This window comes from Muntiacus reevesi, chromosome 16, assembly GCF_963930625.1.
Source record: "Muntiacus reevesi chromosome 16, mMunRee1.1, whole genome shotgun sequence".
Classification (NCBI taxonomy): Eukaryota; Metazoa; Chordata; class Mammalia; order Artiodactyla; family Cervidae; genus Muntiacus; species Muntiacus reevesi.
Window position 1 is genome coordinate 30,999,023 of NC_089264.1, and position 19,144 is coordinate 31,018,166.

The 19,144-nt window shown below is 37.6% G+C and overlaps 1 protein-coding gene across 1 annotated transcript in view; it reads right to left on the bottom strand.

Annotated features, from left to right (window-relative positions):
- Positions 1-17,794, bottom strand: part of GRID2 (glutamate ionotropic receptor delta type subunit 2) — a 1,506,291-nt gene extending 1,488,497 nt beyond the window's left edge. The window contains 1 exon segment of the mRNA XM_065907436.1: positions 17,577-17,794. Coding sequence (XP_065763508.1) covers positions 17,577-17,664 — 88 coding nt within the window. The 5' untranslated portion in view covers positions 17,665-17,794.
- Positions 17,795-19,144: the final 1,350 nt, after the last annotated feature.

Sequence of the window (19,144 nt, forward strand, 5' to 3'; positions counted from 1 at the left end):
TCTATTTTATGAAAGTTCTGAAGCAAAAAAAGAAAAAGGATTTAAAAATCCTAAGTTTGTTTAAGGTGTTTTTGTCATATTAAGCAAATAGCAAGTCTCTCTGAGTTTGTAAATGAGAGTATAAATAACCCATATTTTCACAGATAGTTTTCCTCTCTACTTGACATAATTGAAAAAATCAATTAACTCTAGCCTCAAGATATTTGGCAAATGTGCACAAAACAGAAATAAAAAGTACAATTAATCACAACTATTTATGAAATTTTGAGGGAAAGCAGAAAAAAAAGGAAAACAAAGTTTTATTGAAAACTCATCCTGTGCTAGTCTTATTTTATTTTTTCCAATTTATCTTATATAATTTACTTTTCATTTGTCTCTTCATTATAGGTGGCTACATTTACATTTTACATATGAAAACAGTAAGGTTGAAAATGTTGAAATAAACTGTCCAAGAGTGATTAAAAGCCAAGCATAAATACATGCACAGTGATATAGTTTATTAGACACAGAATCAACTTGTAAATTTTGAAGGAAATGAGTTCCAACTTGAGTCTGGTAGAGGAGAGGAGAGGAAGGAGACTGTGAAGAAGCAAGAGTGGAGTGCGTAGGCTGAAGAATAGGGTTTGGATCTGGGCTAGACTGCTGGGTTCTAAAATCCGGGAGAATTCCTAGAAGATGGTACATATACTTCCTGCCCTAGTAGCTGTGGGAATAGTTTCCCAACAACTGGGTTAGCTACCTCTCACGTTATATTAGCAAGCTTCAGAGGAATTAATTACAGTACTCTAAAGCAGTACAGTAGAGCACAGGTAAAATGGACCTTATGTTAATGAAAACAATTATCCAGTTCTACATAATTGGACTATTTCTATCTCCTGGCCAATAGCCTACATTAATACTTCTTTGATGATGTGACTACAATTACATTTTTAGTAAAAATTATGCTTAATAGACTATTTTAAAATGCCTATCTATGCAGCATTCAACTCACTTAACCTCTCAATTTTCTCATCAGCAAAAGGACTCTGGACTATATACAATTTCTAACCTTCCTCCCAACTATGAGAATTTATGATTATAAAATTTCTACACTGAAGATAACCTAAGGAACAGGATCAGCCCAAGCCTAAAAACTGGCACTGATAAAGAAAGGAGGAAGGCTGCAGTCTTCTTTAGACACAGAGTGAGGAAAATGCTCTCAAAGCCAGTTCCATACGTGAAAATCACAGAAAGTAATAACCAGGGAGCCAGAAGTGAAGAAAAGACGATAAGGTTTATATGAACTAGGCTATCAAGGGAAGAGTGAGAGTGTGAAGGTAAGAGGCCAATGCAGAGGACCACATGATCATTCACTGAGGTAAAACTAGACTTCAGAACAGAGAAAAAGGAAAGGATGGTTAAGAGAATCTAATGAGTTTTACACCAAACTAACAGGTATACTTCTGACAGTGAAGTCTGATTCAATAGGTTGAATCTATTAAACACTAGTTATAGTGTAATTAATTTAAAATCACAAGCCAACATTTTATGCTTATCCCCTCTAAAAGAAAAACATTAAATGTGCACCTTCGAAACTTTAATTCTTAAGGTGATTCTCCTCTTATTTCAAGAGGAGAATACTTCTTATTTGGTATTAATAATAAGAATACCTCTTATTTGGTATTAATAATAAGAATACCTCTTATTTGGTATTATATATTTCCATAAAAAATAAAACTTGTCAAAAACTTGTTTAGGTGAGGCTTTCTTCTTTTAGGATGCAACAATGAAGCAAATCTAAATCTTTGTTGTAAACATTATGTTTCTGAGAACAATTCACTCCATGTGAAAATGTGTCCTTTGTTTATATAGTTCCAGAGACAAAGCATCTGAGGTTAGGTGTGAATTGATACAATTGCCAATATGCAGTGAATTCTGTTAAGAGCAGCAGTCAAAGAGCAGATAGGGAAAGCAGATGCAGAAGAATTAAGGGGTGATGACAGATACTAACATCTGATATTTTAAATTCAGTTAAATATGTTTGTCTGAACAAAGAGAACCTATACTTAGCTATTTTTCCTCTTTTCTGCTGCCTGTGGAGAAAAGTGGTCTAAGTAATTAAAAATAAAACAAAAACAAAACCTCCTTTAGATAAGGAACAATCTGTTGCTAAGACAGAACCACTGCCCATAGTGGCTGGACCAAAATACAAGCCAATCTCATGCCTGCAGGTAGGGTTGTGAAATGAGTGCAGCCTTGTCCCTGTTTGCCTCCGGTCAGCTCTAGTCTGTCCCTTTCACCCCAGGGGAAATCTTAATAGTGTCATTTTCACTTTCAAAAGACTCCCAGTTTGGATAATAAATTACAAGATGACCCTATTCCAGATGAAAGCACGTGTCTGGGCAAAACATAACTAAACATCAGCATCAGTTATAACAACATGTTAGCGATCTACTTCATGTAATTTGAGAGTGAAATGTCACCTTTAAAGGAGTATTTAACCTTAAATTCAGTTACTTTAAATCTTTATAAGACTTTCAACTTTGATTAATATGTTGTAAAAAAGCATAGATATAAACCTGAATTACTATTTTAGGAACAGAGAATAAACAGGAACCCTATCTAATGTCAGGCATGGGATCCACTTTCTAATGCACAACCAGGACACTGACTAGCAGTATAGTTAAATTGCAAGTTATAGCTCCTTAAGTATGAATACTACTTGCATAGTCCATAAGTTCATATTTTAAATGTTACAATAGCTTATTCTTATAACCAATGAAGTGGAGAGGAGGCAGAGCAGGAACATTAGAGATGTTGAAAGTCCCATTACTTATCCAAAGACTTCAACCTATGAAGTGGCAAAGTGAACAAAACAAGACTTGAATATATACCTCTGACATCAAATCGAGTGCTTTTATTTTTGGTACTATATAAAAATAACCCTTTAAGAAACAAAAATTACCAATCATCACAATTTTAATAACTAAACTGACTCAGGTTATTCTTCATCAATTTTAAATTTCTCATCCCTTGTCTACTCTAAAACCAACAAGAGAGCCTGAGAGCAAGACTGAGAAAGGCCAGCAGCCTTCTTCCTCACTGGAGCACTCTATTTTCCATCCGTAGTTCTCACACACTTGATCAACTTACTAAAAACAAAAAAGAGCAAGATGGCAAAATTACATTAAAAGAATAGCACACCTAAACTGTTTCTATTGGATTAAGCATTGGCAGTACATAGTATATAAACAGCCTGAAAAGCTAGACTCTAAGCAAAGACAGAGCGACAGAAAGAAGACTGACTTATATGGATCTACTCCATTTTACTCTTCAGTTCAACCAGTATTTTACACACACGCAGACACACTGCTTCTGCTTTCTCACTTTCCTGACTGCAGATCCATGTTTGCAAACATTCCTTATCTGAGAACACAGATTCTTAACCATAAAATAGAGTCTTCTGAGACACTTATAAAATGAGGCCTGAAGTCTCAACAAGATCCCTCTAGTCCCATTTCAGGCTTTTCTTCACCATCTAGGGGGACAATTTTCCCCCCTTCAGCTAATTGTTTGTAGATAACATGTAATTAAAGGATACACAAATCTATGGAAATATTTTAACCCTTCCATGTAATTCTATGAATTTATATAAGGAGAGTCTACTTGAAATATGAAACTACAAAAGCAATCATGCACAAGTAATTTAAATTATATTTTTATTTTACTTTGATAACCTAAGATATTATCAAAGATCACTGCATTTTAAAGTTGTTTTGATTGGAAATGGGTATCAAATAAATTAACAGCACTAGTCTCTTAATATTGGTCCCACCCCTTGATTAAAAATATGTATGGTCATGTTATGAAATAAGAATGAAGATATACACTTTCTAAAAATCAGTAATATCATTTAGAAGAAATAATTCTGAACTGTCAAATAAGTATACACAGAAACTAAGATCATAAGGCCCTTATGCAGAAATATTATTTTCTGAATGTAAATAGTTGAAAATTATTTTAAACGATTCACATATTAAATAGGAAATGACACTATGTGCACTGGATCTGAGGGAAAAGTTAAAAAAGAATGATCAGAAAAGCACTGTTACCGTTTTTAGATCAAAATAGAATTGATCACTATGGAGAATGGCTCTTTTTTCCTCTATTTGAGGCAGGAAGCAGGAGGGTATTGGGAAGCTGCTGTCTGGGATATAACACTTCATAATCATGCCAAAATAATTCTGAATTCAGTCCAAACTCAAGTTTCTTTCCTCTTTCTAGGTCTCCTGTGCTGGTGAACAACATGAGCCTCCACTAAGTCACTCAAGATAGTACTTGAGAATGATGTTAGACTTTCCTCTTTTACACCCACTTCTAAAGAATGACTGAGTTGATAAATTTTTCTCCCCTCTATGCAGATTCTCCTCTCCATTCCCATCTGCAGTGGCTGGGCACAACCCTTCACCAAGAATCACCCAGAGTACTGCCAAAGTCTTCCCTGGTCTCCATCTAACACACTACCACTATAAACAGCTTATAACACAAAGCTAGGCATCTCTTAGCCTAAGTTTTTGTTGTTGTTCTTTTTATACAGAATTACTGTAGACCTCATAGGGATCTTCCTAACTTCCAGACTCCTCTCTTGCCCTATCCTTCACTGTAACAATGTTTCTTCCAAATAGAATTGCTTACCATTTCCCTCTCTTGCCAGACTACAACTCCACAGTTTTGGCCACAGCATGTTCCTGTTAGATACTGCTTTCTCATGACAAGGGTAAACAGATTTTGCTTTCCATGAGGGTCAATGTATAAGGTAGGATAACTTACAAAGACCACCTTTTTTTCCCCCACTCAAACTGAAAATAGTTGAGTCCCATTTATATATATTAATGAACACTATATAACTGTGTGCTTCACAGTTGTTGATTTTTTTTTAAGTACAATATATTCAAACGTTTCCTTAAATGGTGGATAATGTAGCATCAGCTAGAAACCAACCAGGAATATACAATACAGATATTCAGCATTCAATTTATATTGATATACAGTCAATCCAACATAGTTTTTGCAAAGTTATCTAAAGTATTTAAGAAGTATAGCTGAAATCCATATTTTCTCTGTATAAAAATCACTGTAGACATGGCACTTTGAACTAAGCTAATCCCTGAGGTCTTGGCTATCAGCAGCATTACCCCTAAAGGACATTCTTTTCCCAATAATAATATTTTTCATCCTGCTCCAAGACTGTCATTCAGAGTATTCTTCCTTGGTGGCCTGGAAGCTTCATTCCTCTTATAATCTCAGCAGCCAAAAGCAAGTTCTAGCCTCAAAATCTGGGCAATATTTTGAGGAAATAAAACGCTTTCTTTTCAGCAAGCCTGTGCATATGAGCATTGAGGGGCTGATTTTCCGGTTTATGGATTATCTAAAACCCTTTGCTCCTTCCTTGCTTTTGGCCATTTTACTGCTCATTAGCATTGCCACTGAAGGATGGACAGGAAAAATAAAAGAATCAGAGCAGCTAGTTTTGCTATTTATTAACCATTTATCAACCACAACAAGAACTCTTGTGGAGAAAAACAGAAATATTGGAGAGTTAGGTTTCAAATTGTTATTTTCAATTTTCAATGTTTGTCCTATTCTCAGTGATATCCACAGAATTAAAAGCTAGGATAAATATGTTTTCCCAACAAAACTTATTTGATTTGTAAAGTTAACCAGTTTTACTTTTTCTATTAGGAAATTGTCTTCTTTTATTTGCTATAGTATAAAATTGTCATTTTCACTGAGGAGGTTATTATACATTTAGAAGAAAATACCAATTAGTAATACAAGATAATAGTATACTAATAACTCTAAAAGAAAACAATAGATGTAATTTAATTTCTCCATACCCAAGAAACCAAGCTTAATAATATGATATGTGGCATTAAATTTATAAAGAATTTCATTCATTTTATTAATTACAAGATAGACAGTGAAAGTTGCTCAGTTGGGTCTGACTCTTTGCAACCCCATGGACTATACAGTCCATGGAATCCTCTAGGCCAGAATACTGGAGTGGGGAGCCTTTCCCTTCTCCAGGGGATTTTCCCAACCCCAGGATCGAACCCAGGTTGTCCGCATTACAGGCATATTCTTTACCAGCTGAGCCACAAGGGAAGGCCAATTACAAGATAACCAGATATAAAAGCCATCTTCTCTTTTACTTGACCTAAAAGCATAACTACTGATATCCATAGAAGGGAAAAAAGGAACAGAGGTAAAAATAACAGAGACTTTCCCTTAGCTCTGACTATGGCATGACTGCATTGACTTTGTAGCCTATGAGGTAAAAACAAGGTTAATAATTAGCCATTATGAAGCTGAGCAAAGAGATTTCTATTATAAATGAAGACTTTCTACAGATAGGAATCTCCTTATCCCGTCCATATATTTTTTCTGAAATATATGTTTGCTTTATGGCAACTTAAGGACAACATAATAGTGGCATTTAGTGAATTATCACATATTCCAGTGCCATAATAGACCACAGTCATCCAGTGAGTCCTAAACTGCTCTACATTCAGTCTCCAAAATATAGTATTATCTCAGAAAGCACATGTACTTCAAAATTCTTAAAGGATAGGAAGCATGTCTTATGTGTGTATATTAATGGTTTAGTCATGTCCCACTCTTTGCAACCCTACAGTCTGTAGCCCGCCAGGTTCCTTTATCCATAGGATTCTCCAGGCAAGAATACTGGAATGGGCTGCCATTTCCCTCTCCAGGGGATCTTCCCGACCCAGGGATCGAACCCAGGTCTCCCACATTGCAGGCAGATTTTTTACCATCTGAGCCACCAGGGAAGCCCAGGTCTTACATGAATACACATTGGACTGTGTACACAATAGGTGTTCAGTAAGCACTGAATCAAAAAATTCACATGGTTTTCATGTAACCTTTAAAATATGTTTTTTCTGCAAATAGAATATGAGGATATAGATCATGATATCTCTGCTTGAAAATATGAATTATAAAAAAATGTACAAAACCCAACACGACTGCACCACCAGGAAACCAAAGAGTAATCCCTCTCAGTCAAGGCATGAGTCATCTTCCACACTAATGACTTGTTAATTTTTTTTCTTTCACAATTTTTTAAAGTAGAAATTTATAATGGTTTTTATAAAGGGCATGCCCCCCTTGGGCTATGCTGAGAGTTGCTGGTATTTCTAAGCAAACTGACTAGTTTTCTGTTACCACCTTCAAAGAAGTAGCGAAGAAGAAATCTGGGCTGAAGAGCAAGATAGTAATTGCCACTACATCACTAACATAATTGTATTGGTAGTCAGATTGCAGAAATTATAGAAGGAAGAATCAGTCTTTCAGATTTCAATTCACCATGAACTACATGCCACAGAACAATAGAACTCTCCTGTCCCAATTTAGTTCCAAAGGTATTACCTAGCCTACGGTTTGTAAGATAATAAGCCCATCTAAAATGTGCTCCTGGTGGGGCCTGTCATTTTAATGATGTCAAGGTTAAGTATACTAAGCAGGTCACCAATTTTAGGGGCTCATTCCAACTTAAATTTGAATTTAAATTTGTTAAATATTTCTTTCAAATGATTATATTTCACCACCCAGGAAGGCAAGAACTAGCAATTTTAAAATATCTTTTGATGTTATATACTTCATTAATTATAATCCTCAGCTCCAGCCATAACACAGCTTGCCTTCTTTATCAGGCATTGCTGTGCTGAAACCACGGGACTCCTGTCCCTTCACTGTTCACGGATTCTACTCTTATACCGCAATAGATGGAACCAAGCAGAAACAAACATGTGATGGTCACGTTACATTGTTTCCATAAGACAAATGTTTCTATAGAGGAGATACCACTGTAAATGACAAAGAACACAGAAAAATAAAATGTATCTGTTATTGGCATTCTTACTTTAATACAAATATTCTTATTTCAGCTGAAAAATCAATACATAACTTATGTGTATTAGTAGGAGACCAGTAAAAGAACTGAGATTCATTTTCACAAGGCTGAATTCTGAGGTTAGAAAATGTGGAACATTTTCTTTCCTCATTTTCACCTATGACTAAAGATCTGTCAGCTATGGTATAGCACAAATAGAAGTGAAAGTTCCATAAAAGGAAATATTTAAATATGTTACTGAAAATTAATATCACATGAATTTATTTTATCTATTTAATTTCTATGTGGCAATATGTACTGCTTTATGAAAAAACTACACTCAATAATGGTTCCAAACTGATTTAAGTAAATTGAATGCATAGTAAAATTTACTTAAAGGAAACTTTTATTCAATTCAAATGTGTCTATTATAATGAGAGGCTTTCATGCTATCTTAATGTTATGTTAATGCCATTTATATAGGAATATGGTGTGTTCCTAAAATTAGCAAATACTAAAATACTAAATGTTGATTCTACTTGTAATGGTATATCAATACCCCATAAAATATAATACATTCATAATTTCAGGTAAAAAATTTTTTGTCTAAACTTGAGTGCTAACATGGGAAACTACATGAAGCAAAACTGCAGAACAACTAACTGATTCTGTTTCAGAGAGGACATGTTAATAATATAAGTTTCTTTGTCTAATACCACTGGCATTGGCCCAGTATCACTTGACCAGAGATTACAAAACTAAACAAAAAACATAAACAACAATCAAAAATAAAAACAAATGCCATTTGAACATGTGTTATCTAAATTCAAGAATCCAATAGGACTGAATTAAAATGAACTTTTTATTTTGAATCCTCTTACTGAAAATTTTCTTATGATTTAAACTTTAAAAAATTACTAACTATCCCAACTCTGATCATTAAAAACAAAATCTTCCCTTTAGCTCATATTCCCACCACCACCATACCCTTTTCTCCCTTAAAGCAAAGCTCATAGAATTTCTCAGGTCCCATTAAATCTTCGATTCCTTGCCAATCTATATGTTGTCACTTCAGTGCACTGAACGCAATTTTGTCAAAGTCACTTTTGTCCTCAACATTTCTAAACCCAGTAGTCAAGTCTCAGTTTTCATCCATAAAATTTGACAGTTTCTGGTTTTCTCCTTGAAATACTTTCCTCACTTGGCTTACAGAACACACCCTACTCCTAGTTTTCTTCTTAACTCACAGGTCACACATCTTTCTCTTCTCCTAGATTCTCACCCTGACCTCTACATTTTGGAATGGCCTTTGGTATATAATCTTGGACCTCTTCTTTTTGCATAATTATTCCTTAAGTGTGCTATCCTCTCCCATTGCTTTAAAGATCATGTCTGTAATGATGAATTCTAAATGCGCAGCTTGAATTCCTAACTCCCCCTGAAATTCCAGACTACTGTAATCAATTACCAACTTAAATTCTAAAATTAGATGTCTAATAGAAATATCAAATAGAATAAATGTAAATTTTGACTTTTATCTAAAACTGACTCATTGCCCCATGTTTGCAATTTTAATCACCTGCTTGCTTAGGTAAAGTACTTTGGAAACCTCATTATTGTCTCTGGATTTCTCCCAGCATAAGTTTCATTGGAAAATCCTATTTCTTTTATAAACTTCAAAATACATCCACAATCTTAAACTGCTCAACTAACTCAGCAACCAACTATTAGAATAGTCCAATTTAGTACTGTCAAACAGTAGTAAATAATAATTTTCCTGTGACTACTTCAATCAGTTCAACCAAGCTGATATACTTATCTTTCTAAAACACAAAGTATTACATATCATGTATTTGATCTCAACTCTCCAGAGGGCATCCTATATACTCAGATCTAAATACCATACCATGACTTATAAGCTATGATAGGATCTTCCCAATTTGCCTCTTAGACCTTATTTCCTTCTACTTTCTGCTTTGCTCTCTACACATTTGTTTCACACTGACTTTTAAGATGTTCCTTAAATGAATTAAGCAGATTCCTTAGTGTCTTATCTCAGGGCCATTGCCTTTGCTATGCCCTCTGGCTGAAATCCTTCTTCATCAGATACCCACACGGCTAATTTCCTTTTTTAGAATCAAGTCTCTGCTCCAATAATCATCTCTTCAGGAGGTCTTACCAGACCACCCTACTCAAAATACAGTGCCATTCCTTCATTTTTCTTAAAAACATTTATCACTACCTGACATTATAACATGTATTCCCTTATTTATCTGGTTGCTACCCCCATGAGAATGCAATTACTTAAATATAAGGGCATATTAGTTTACTTTTCGACATTTTAAATCCAGGACCTAAAAACAGTAGTTCACAGAAAACACGTCCAGAATAAATGTCTGTTGGATGATATGCTATTCTCCCAAAGAGCACACATATGGCATATTGATAATAATATATACCTTACCCTGTGGGTTCAGGGAACTAACTTAAAGAATTATAATGATTTTGATAATGAAGCAATCACCTTTTCAAGATTACTTGGGAAAAATCAAGTTTTCAGAGCAATAAAATAAAATTCAGAGCAATAAAATTATTATTTTAAAAATTACTTTGAATTATCTGGGGATGAAGAAAAATTTAACAATTGTTTTAATAAAATTAATAATATTTTTTCATGAATAAAAATATCTATTAATAAGGATCTTGATTACAGAGTGATTTAAAAATATTTAACACACAGGGAGGCTTTTTGTGAGCTCCTTGTGCTTGCCTCTGGCTTTCTTCTATTCACTCAGCAAGGCTTTCAATGAGTCAACCCAGCCTCAGCTTTACACTGACAACCATTTCGTGAACAACAGTAGGGTAAAAGCAAGAATACCTGGGGCAAGAATCCAAAACGATGAAGAACACTGAAGAAACACGGGCTATTTCTTTTATACACTACATGTTGAGTGGCGCCAAATGCATTCTAATATTCCTGATGCACTTCCACTTGGTAAATTCTAAGGGCTCCTGTAGTCCCTGCTGGTTAGAATATGACTACTTGCTCCTCCAGTCATCCTGCAAGTACATTAGTATTGTAGGATACACTAGCACTGTATGTAACATCTTACTACTAACCCTAGAGGAAACAAACACAAAACGTAAAATGAGAAAACAAACCCAGCTCTCTCTTCTGATACTGAAGTTATCTAGAATATCTGATTAACAAATATACAATAATTTCTGTTCATACCAAAAATATCTTCATATTAAAAGTGAAAATGAAGTCACTCAGCCATGTCCAACTCTTTGCGACCCCATGGATTGTAGCCTACCAGGCTCCTCCATCCACAGGATTTCCCAGGCAAGAATACTGGAGTGGACTGCCATTTCCTTCTCCAGGGGACCTTCCCTGGAGATTGAACCTGGACCCAGGGATTGAACCTGGGTCTCCTGCATTGTTGGCAGACACTTAACCATCTGAGCCACCAAGGAAGACATCTTCATACTAAGGGGTCCTTCATTTGAGGGTTTAAGGTTCTGTGTTCCACATATTTCCCCTTGTATTTTATTTTTAATTCTAAAACTCTAAACTCTAAACTTAACTATTAAAAATGGCTGTTTGAACCACACTTGACTGTATCTCTTCTGAAATATAGGAATTTGTCTTCATTTTAGGTCATGTAATTATAGAGCTTAAATGAACATTAATATAAAGCTTGTTTTAGGGTTAATAAAAACAAGGACTAAAGAAAATAAATAGCTTCCCAATATAGTTCAATAAGTTATTGGTAAAACTGGTACTTAACCCTAAACCCTCAAAATTCTAATCCAGAACATTTTTTACTGTCTTATATCCTCCTTCTCTTTTTCACATTTTCTAAAATTTCTGTCCACATCCAAATGCTAAAATTCACCAATTGAAATGACCTAACTCCACAGATGCCTTCTTAATAACCATCCTCAGAATTACTCTAGTTTTTTTTTTTCCCCTTATCCTTCAGATATCCATCTGATCACTTTTTACTATGAATTTTAATAATACATTATTCCAACTAGTTTATTAAATATTGGCACAGGGCAAGGTCTAACATAATATGATAAACTGTTCATTCATTTAGCCCAGTATTCCATTCTCTAATTATGTGATTTTGCCAATGTTAAAACTAATATATCAGGTCAAAGTTGACCTTAGTTTCATTCTCCATTTGTCTTATAATAGGATATGCAAGAAGGAAGATTTTGCCTCTTAAACAAGTTAAATAAACAGGAAAATTTCTACTTGATAATAGATATTGGTTTTATATTAGCACACAAACCTGATGGTGCTTGTAGTAGTGGTAGTTGTGGTGGTGGTGGTATGTGTGTGGAAGAAATTGATATAATACATGAAACTTAATATTTCCCATGCCAAAATTATCTGAAAACACACATGACCATTCACAAAATTCAATGGTTGACATTTGTAAATATATTTATATTTGTGCCCATTTCCTTTTTCACAGCTCTGTATGTGTTTCATGTTACAAACATCAATCAGTTTGGGACCCAAAATGTTCCAAAGGTAAGCAGTTACTAATGTCCATTTATACCAGCACTATTAAGTGTACTTACATACCATTTGGAATTTTAGTTTTTCCACAGATAGTATTAGTGTAAGGGTACATTTCTGCTGTATTTTAACTTTGTGAAAATTTACACCACTAAATCCAGCAATCTAATCTAGAGAATATAGAATGCTGATATGTTCTAGAATTAAATTCTTACAAGAGTCAGGGATAGCGTTTCTTTTTCTCATCTGAAAATAAAGACCACCTGTATCTTAGAGTATCACAATTCTAATTAAAAGGCATCTTTTCCCTAAAATTAAAAAAGAAAAATAATTCATGTGATTTTCAAGTAGGACTACAAAGGAACAGCTCAGAATGCAGTGACACCTAATGGCAAAATTATCTTTATAGGGCCACAAATGTAATAAACATTATATTTGTAGTCAAGCTAAGTATAGCTACTCACCAATATGCTATTGTCTGAAATATGAATATCTAATAGCAGCGCCAAATACTTTACTTTTTAATACTAAAGTATAGAATGCAAGTGAAGGAAAACAACCTTCTGCATTAAAATGTGGTTTTAAAATTACATATTTTTGAGATAAAATTGCAGTATGGTGAACTCAGCCTTAGTGATTAGAATTAAACATAATGCACCTTCTATTACTCTTAATAACCTCAACTGGTTTCTATTGTTAGATAAGTTGAAAGTTAATGATCTTGATTTTTATTCATATTTGAATTAAAATTTATAGGAGCTACTTATTGGATGTACATTTCACTTGGAGTAGAAAGCAAAGGTCCTCAGTGTAATGGCTTATTAATCATGTCACAGTTGATATTGTTGATTAATAACACTGTCTAACTTAATGCATATCTGAATTGCACTTCAAATAACTGTATTATTGATACAAAAAAGTATACATTACAAAGTATACTCCAATTTTATATCCAGAAGCTACTTCTTAATACTCTCTAGAAGTTTACAGTATAAGTTATCTATAACTTAGGGAGCAAACAACTATTGTAAATAATAAAAGGAAAACTTAAATCACTGAAATATCTTATACAGTAGAGAGTTCTTGATGACTCCTGAAGGCTATCACTAACCAATGCAAATCATGTGAAGAATTGAAAAAAACCAACTTGACAGAAGACACAGTACACTTCTGGAAATGTCACTACATTCCCTATTTGATAAAACTGTCCTCAGTGCAGCAGTAATAAAAATTAATGCTTGAAAGTTGCCATCAATTATATTTATAATGCTTATAATGTGGAGACACATTTTATTCACCCATCAGTTTTGTACTTTAAACTTTCTCATGATGAAAATATTCTGTGAATTATCTTCGGATTCTCAAACAAGTCATAGTTGATGATTATGATCTCAGAGGACAAAGTATCATTTGCTTATGAGAAAAACATGCATAAGTGCTTTATTTATATTCCCTGTTGGCATAAGGTATTTTACCATGACCGATAATAATAAAAACATGCTAGTGGTTTTTGTAATATATGACTAAGTACACTGTTTGAGTGTTCCCTCGCAGAGATATATAACTGAGGATGGCTCATCTCAGTTCTAAGGGCACAGGAAGCAGATAAAGAAAATGAGCATACATTAAACTGTTAAAACATGAGATCCTCTGTACTAGATATGAAGCAAGACACAAACCCTGTGGTTGACTGGAAATGCCACCTAATCCCTGCTTAATTAAAGCAGTGCTCTAAACTCCTGTTGTGTTTAGGGAGTAAAGAGTGTGGGACGACTGATGTATGAAGAAAATAGCAGTCAGCGTGGCTAATCTCAAAGACTTTGGAGCTTTCTAGCTACATAAATCAGAGCGACTTTTGAATAGCCTCATAAAACACAATATCATTGCCATTCCACTCACGACTTTTTGGTTCTTCCTACAGAATGCAGATCATTAGGAAACTTCTAAGCAATCAAGTAATGTGAGTCTGATGAAATTACTCAATCAATGCACAAGCTTAAAGTAGAAGCATAATTCAAAATTGCACAGTTTTTATATGTCAAAAGACCTTTCTTTGTTGGGGGGCAAAGAAGATCACAACTGAGGTGATTTATTTCTAAACACTGTGCATGTATTGCATGTACATGTGTATTAAACAAGTGTATTATAATTATCAATTTCCTTTAAAATATGATTTTACAGAAATTCAAAGTAATTACATTAGTTCATTTTGACTAATAAATACATTTTCATTTCAGTTATTAGAGTTTAACCATTATAATATATCTCATCATTGCAGTGAACTAATGTGCTCAAAAAATATACGAATTTAAAATATACAATTGATTTTATTAAAAAACACCTGCATGAAATAAAAACAAATAGGAAGAAGAGACAGGTTTCATACATACACTTTGGTTCAATACCAAAAAGATTCAATATTTAAAGAACCTATTAGAGCAGTGTCTTTTTATCTTTCCAGCTCGCCTGAACTACATATTGCAGCTACTTTCTACCTGAACACATCACATGAGGCTGTGAAAACCTTTCATTTCTGCATATCTCTTTATATCCATAGAGTTGAAATATTCACTTCCCCTCCAGTTTCATCACATTTATCCCTTTAGTCCTAGAGTATGTTGGCCATAAGCATATTTCTCACAATTAAATGAAGACTATCCCCCTAGAGATAATTATCTTTTCCTACTCAACCAAGTAAGCAAACTGATCCAAATACTATTAACTGGTACTTTAAAAATTTTGACATAGTTACTCAGTTTTTAATTTATTATAGTTTAGCTAGGATGGGGGTAGAAGAGAAAGGGGGTTTTAACCTCTGATGTGCACATAAATTACACTTGATCATTTTTTTAATTTAGGAGGTAATATTTTTCAGTATGTTATAAAAGATATGAAGCATCTGAAACAACTATCAATTTGCTAGTTTCATGGCAATATTAGGTAGTCTATAAAGAAGGTAATTCTCTTGTGTAATGTACTAAATGAATTCAAGTCAAATTATCTGAGAAGTAACTATTTCTTTCAGTAGTTTCAATATATACATTAAATGCATACAATCAGCTTTCTAAAGAAATCTCTATTGTAACTTGGGGTGGCGGGTCAGGTTATAAATAAGTAAGCCATGTCATACTGACTGATAGAACTCAAAGGAAAAAATACAATAGTTGTGCTCTATTTTGAAACAAATGACCAGATTGCATTGCAAGATAGTATTCATCTGGTAGAGGACAGTAACAGCTGCAGGTGTTTGCAAGTAAAGTATTTATCGTGTAGACCACTGAATAAGCAATAAAGTAAGCATTTATCCACATCCTCGCTTCTGAGCAATGAGGAGCATAAGGCAGAAACTCCTAAACACAATGTGAATGTAAAGGTACTGTGATAATATAAATCTGTATTCCTGCTTCAGTCATTTACAACTGGATATAAATTAAATGTACATCATTTCTTTAACAGGAGGATACGTCATTTCTGAACTCTTATCAGACCATTACTAAACCACTCAATGAGGCCATAATTTCTCCCTGAAAAGTTCTGAACCCACAGGCACTGTTGCCCCCAGGCAAAATGTGATCTAGTAGGCAAGCTATCTAGTGATTAATTTACTAAATGACTACGTACAAGGTTTTCTGAACCCTGACCTTACCACTCCTCGCACAGGGACCTATATGGTTCCATTGATATAAACGATAGAGAATGGCAGACATGTTTACAAAGACAGCCTCTGAGACCAAGAGAGGGAGCCCCCTGGAGCTGAGGCTGGCCTCCGTAGGTTCACACACCAAACAGAAATCCCTGGCTAGGGCACACACAACCTCCACCTGCACCAGGTTCCCCTTCAGGACGTAAGTGTGTGTGTGCGCGCGCGTGTCTGTGTGTGTTGCTCGGGGGAGCGGCAGGGGGACGGAATGGGGAGATGCTGCGACCCATCTGTCGCCTCAATTTGCAGACCATCAAACCGTGTGGACAGATAAAAGTCTTGTGCCCAGAAAAATTCCCCAAGAGGGGCCTCTCCTCAGCGCGGTAAATGAACCTAGCTGGCCCGCGGACGCGAATTTCCGAAAAGGAAATCATCGCATTAACGTAGAGAAGGCTGCAAGAGCCGGTCTCCGTTCAGCTCTCGCGGATTAGCAAGTGAGAAGAGTTGGAGCCTGAAGCCGCGAGCGCGGTGCATGATAATGACGCGCAGCCCCCGCCCGCCCCCGCGCCAGCGCCCGCCGCGGCCAGTCCTGGCCCGTCTGGTTGCCAATAGGTGGGGCCACAAGCATCTCCAAGCCGGTCGGCGTCCTTCCCGGAGTCAGGCCACCCAGAGCCCCTGCGCCTTTGCTCTCGGCCTGGCGCTGTAACTCGCGAGTTGACGGCGAGGCGAGGCAGGTGTCTGCGAGGCAGCCCACGAGGGCAGCCCGCGCGCCTCCGCTCTCGCTTTCCCCCGGCGCCGGAGGCCAGTCTCGTCGCCGCGCCAGGCCCGGGGAGCGCGAGGCCCGGGCAGCGAGGTGCGCGGCCCCCGGTCCTCGGCCACACGGCCGCCGGCCCCTCCCGTCACGGTGGCGGCGACTCGGCGCGAGTACCGCAAAGCCGAGAGGACAGCGAGAAGAGCAGGAGGCTGGGGGCGCCGCCAGCACCCCGTCACCGCCGCACGCGCTGCGGCGAACGCGGCCCGCTCACGTTGCAAAACCACCTGTTCGATCCGAAGGGAGCTCTCGCCCACCCTCACCGCCCACCCCCATCTCCCACCCCAGCTCTTTTCGCTTCGCAGATGACTCTCTGTTCCCCCCAAAGATATATAAATATATATTTTTTTTTTAATGGAGAAAATATACATCCGGGAAAGAATATGGAAGGTAGAGTCGATGAAACTTCCTTTCCTCACACATTCAGAAGCCCCCAGCGCTCCCCGGCACACACGCACGCTGAGGTAAATTGAGACCCCACGCATCCAGCCCACGCTCCAGGATTCACGGCGAAACAACAGCACAAGTCCAGGTTCAGCATCCACATCCTTCCAGAAAACTGCACAAGTGTGAGGGAAGGGGCAATGAACCGAAGCCACCGCCAACGGGCCACACAGAGGGCGGAGAGGGGGAAGCAAAGGGAAAACGTCTGGAAACCAAACGGTCAAAGTACCCACGGGCAGCGCCAGCCCTTTCTTACCGATGTGAATGATCGAATCCGCATTCGCCGAGTCCCAGGTTCGAGACCACCAGACGGACAAAACCAAGAGCAAGGGGAAAACTTCCATCTCCTCCTAGGCTGATTCTCTTTTAGGATGGATTTTCTTTCAGTGTTAAAAATAAATATATAAAAGTCCAAAGAGTTTGAGGTCACGATAGTTTAGCACAAGCTTTTTCTTTTTTTCTCCTTTTTCCCCCCCTAAATTCCTATAACCAGACCAAAGCTTTTAATCGTCGCTGAGGAAGGCAGAGCGAGTGACAGAAAGAGCCCAGCCTGAGGAAACCTCCTTCGCGAAGCCGTGTCACTTGGAGGGGAATTTTGGCATCGCCAGAGTTGTTTGCAGTTTGGCTTTTCAAAAATGTAGCCAGCCTCCTTGTTCTCGGGCAGGGGGGAGAGGCTGGAGCTCAGACCATCCCCATCGCTGCGTCGGGGCCGCGGGTCTCCGGTCCCAGCTCCGCCGCAACTTCCAACAGACCACCCCCCCGCCCCCCGCCTCCCGCCGGATGTTCCCCTCCCCCTCCCCCCACCGAAAAAGCCCCCTCCCCCCGCCCCAACGGCCCGCGGAGAATCGCCTGTCTTCGCTGCCAAAATAAAATCTAAGTGGCAAGATGAGGAGATTCCGAGCGGAACAGCCAGATTCCAGTAGGGAGGGGAAAAAGCCCTCTCCGAGAGGGGTAGTAAAAGTGAACTTCAAGGTAATGCAGATAGTAATGCAGAGAAAAATCCCCTTTCTGCGCGAGGCGGGAGCGGAGTTCGGCGAGGCGGGCCCGCGGAGCCGGTTCGCTGGGGCGCGGTGGCGGGGGAGTTGCGCCGGGTGCGAGCAGCGGGGCCGGGCCGGAGGAGGGAAGCCGCCGCGGGCTGCAGGAACCTTTGGAGCGGTTCGCCTGGCGGGATGCAGGAAGCGAGCAAGGAGCGAGCCTGGCAGCTTCAGCACTAGACCCACGTTGCCTAGAAATGGATCACCTAGGAGAACGAGCGAGCCCGCGAGAGAGCGGTGCTGTCAGGCGGAGAGAGGGGAAAACCGAGAGAGGAAGAGCTTCTCTCTAATAACCACCTCCTCCCCCTATCTGCAATACAAGGGAGAAACAAAATAGTGCTCTCATTTCCCTTGGAATCTTCAACCGGGACTGAGAAAAAGGCAGGACTCTAAGAGAAAAGACGTTGAAGCCTTTTTTTTCCCCCTTAAGGAGGTTAAAGCCAACCTAAAAAAGCCACCCCACTTATTTAACCTTGTTATTACAATTCTCCAACAGGTATCAGACTTTTTCTAGTCTTTGCCTGGAATTAGTCACATCGGTTAAAAACAAATTAGGGACACCTGGTCACTAAGGGAAAAGGAGACCTAGAAAGCTTTTAATGAGATTTCAATTATAAAGTTATATATACATATATATATAAAAGGAGAGGGCGTGCTAATTACCTTTCATACATTGATTTTTTTTTTCTGTCTCCAGTGTATTTTTTAGGCAGTTGGGATAGAAAAAGGATAAAGAAGATCTTGATATTTTAAAAATTTAATAATTACGTGAAACAGAAATGCATGCTTC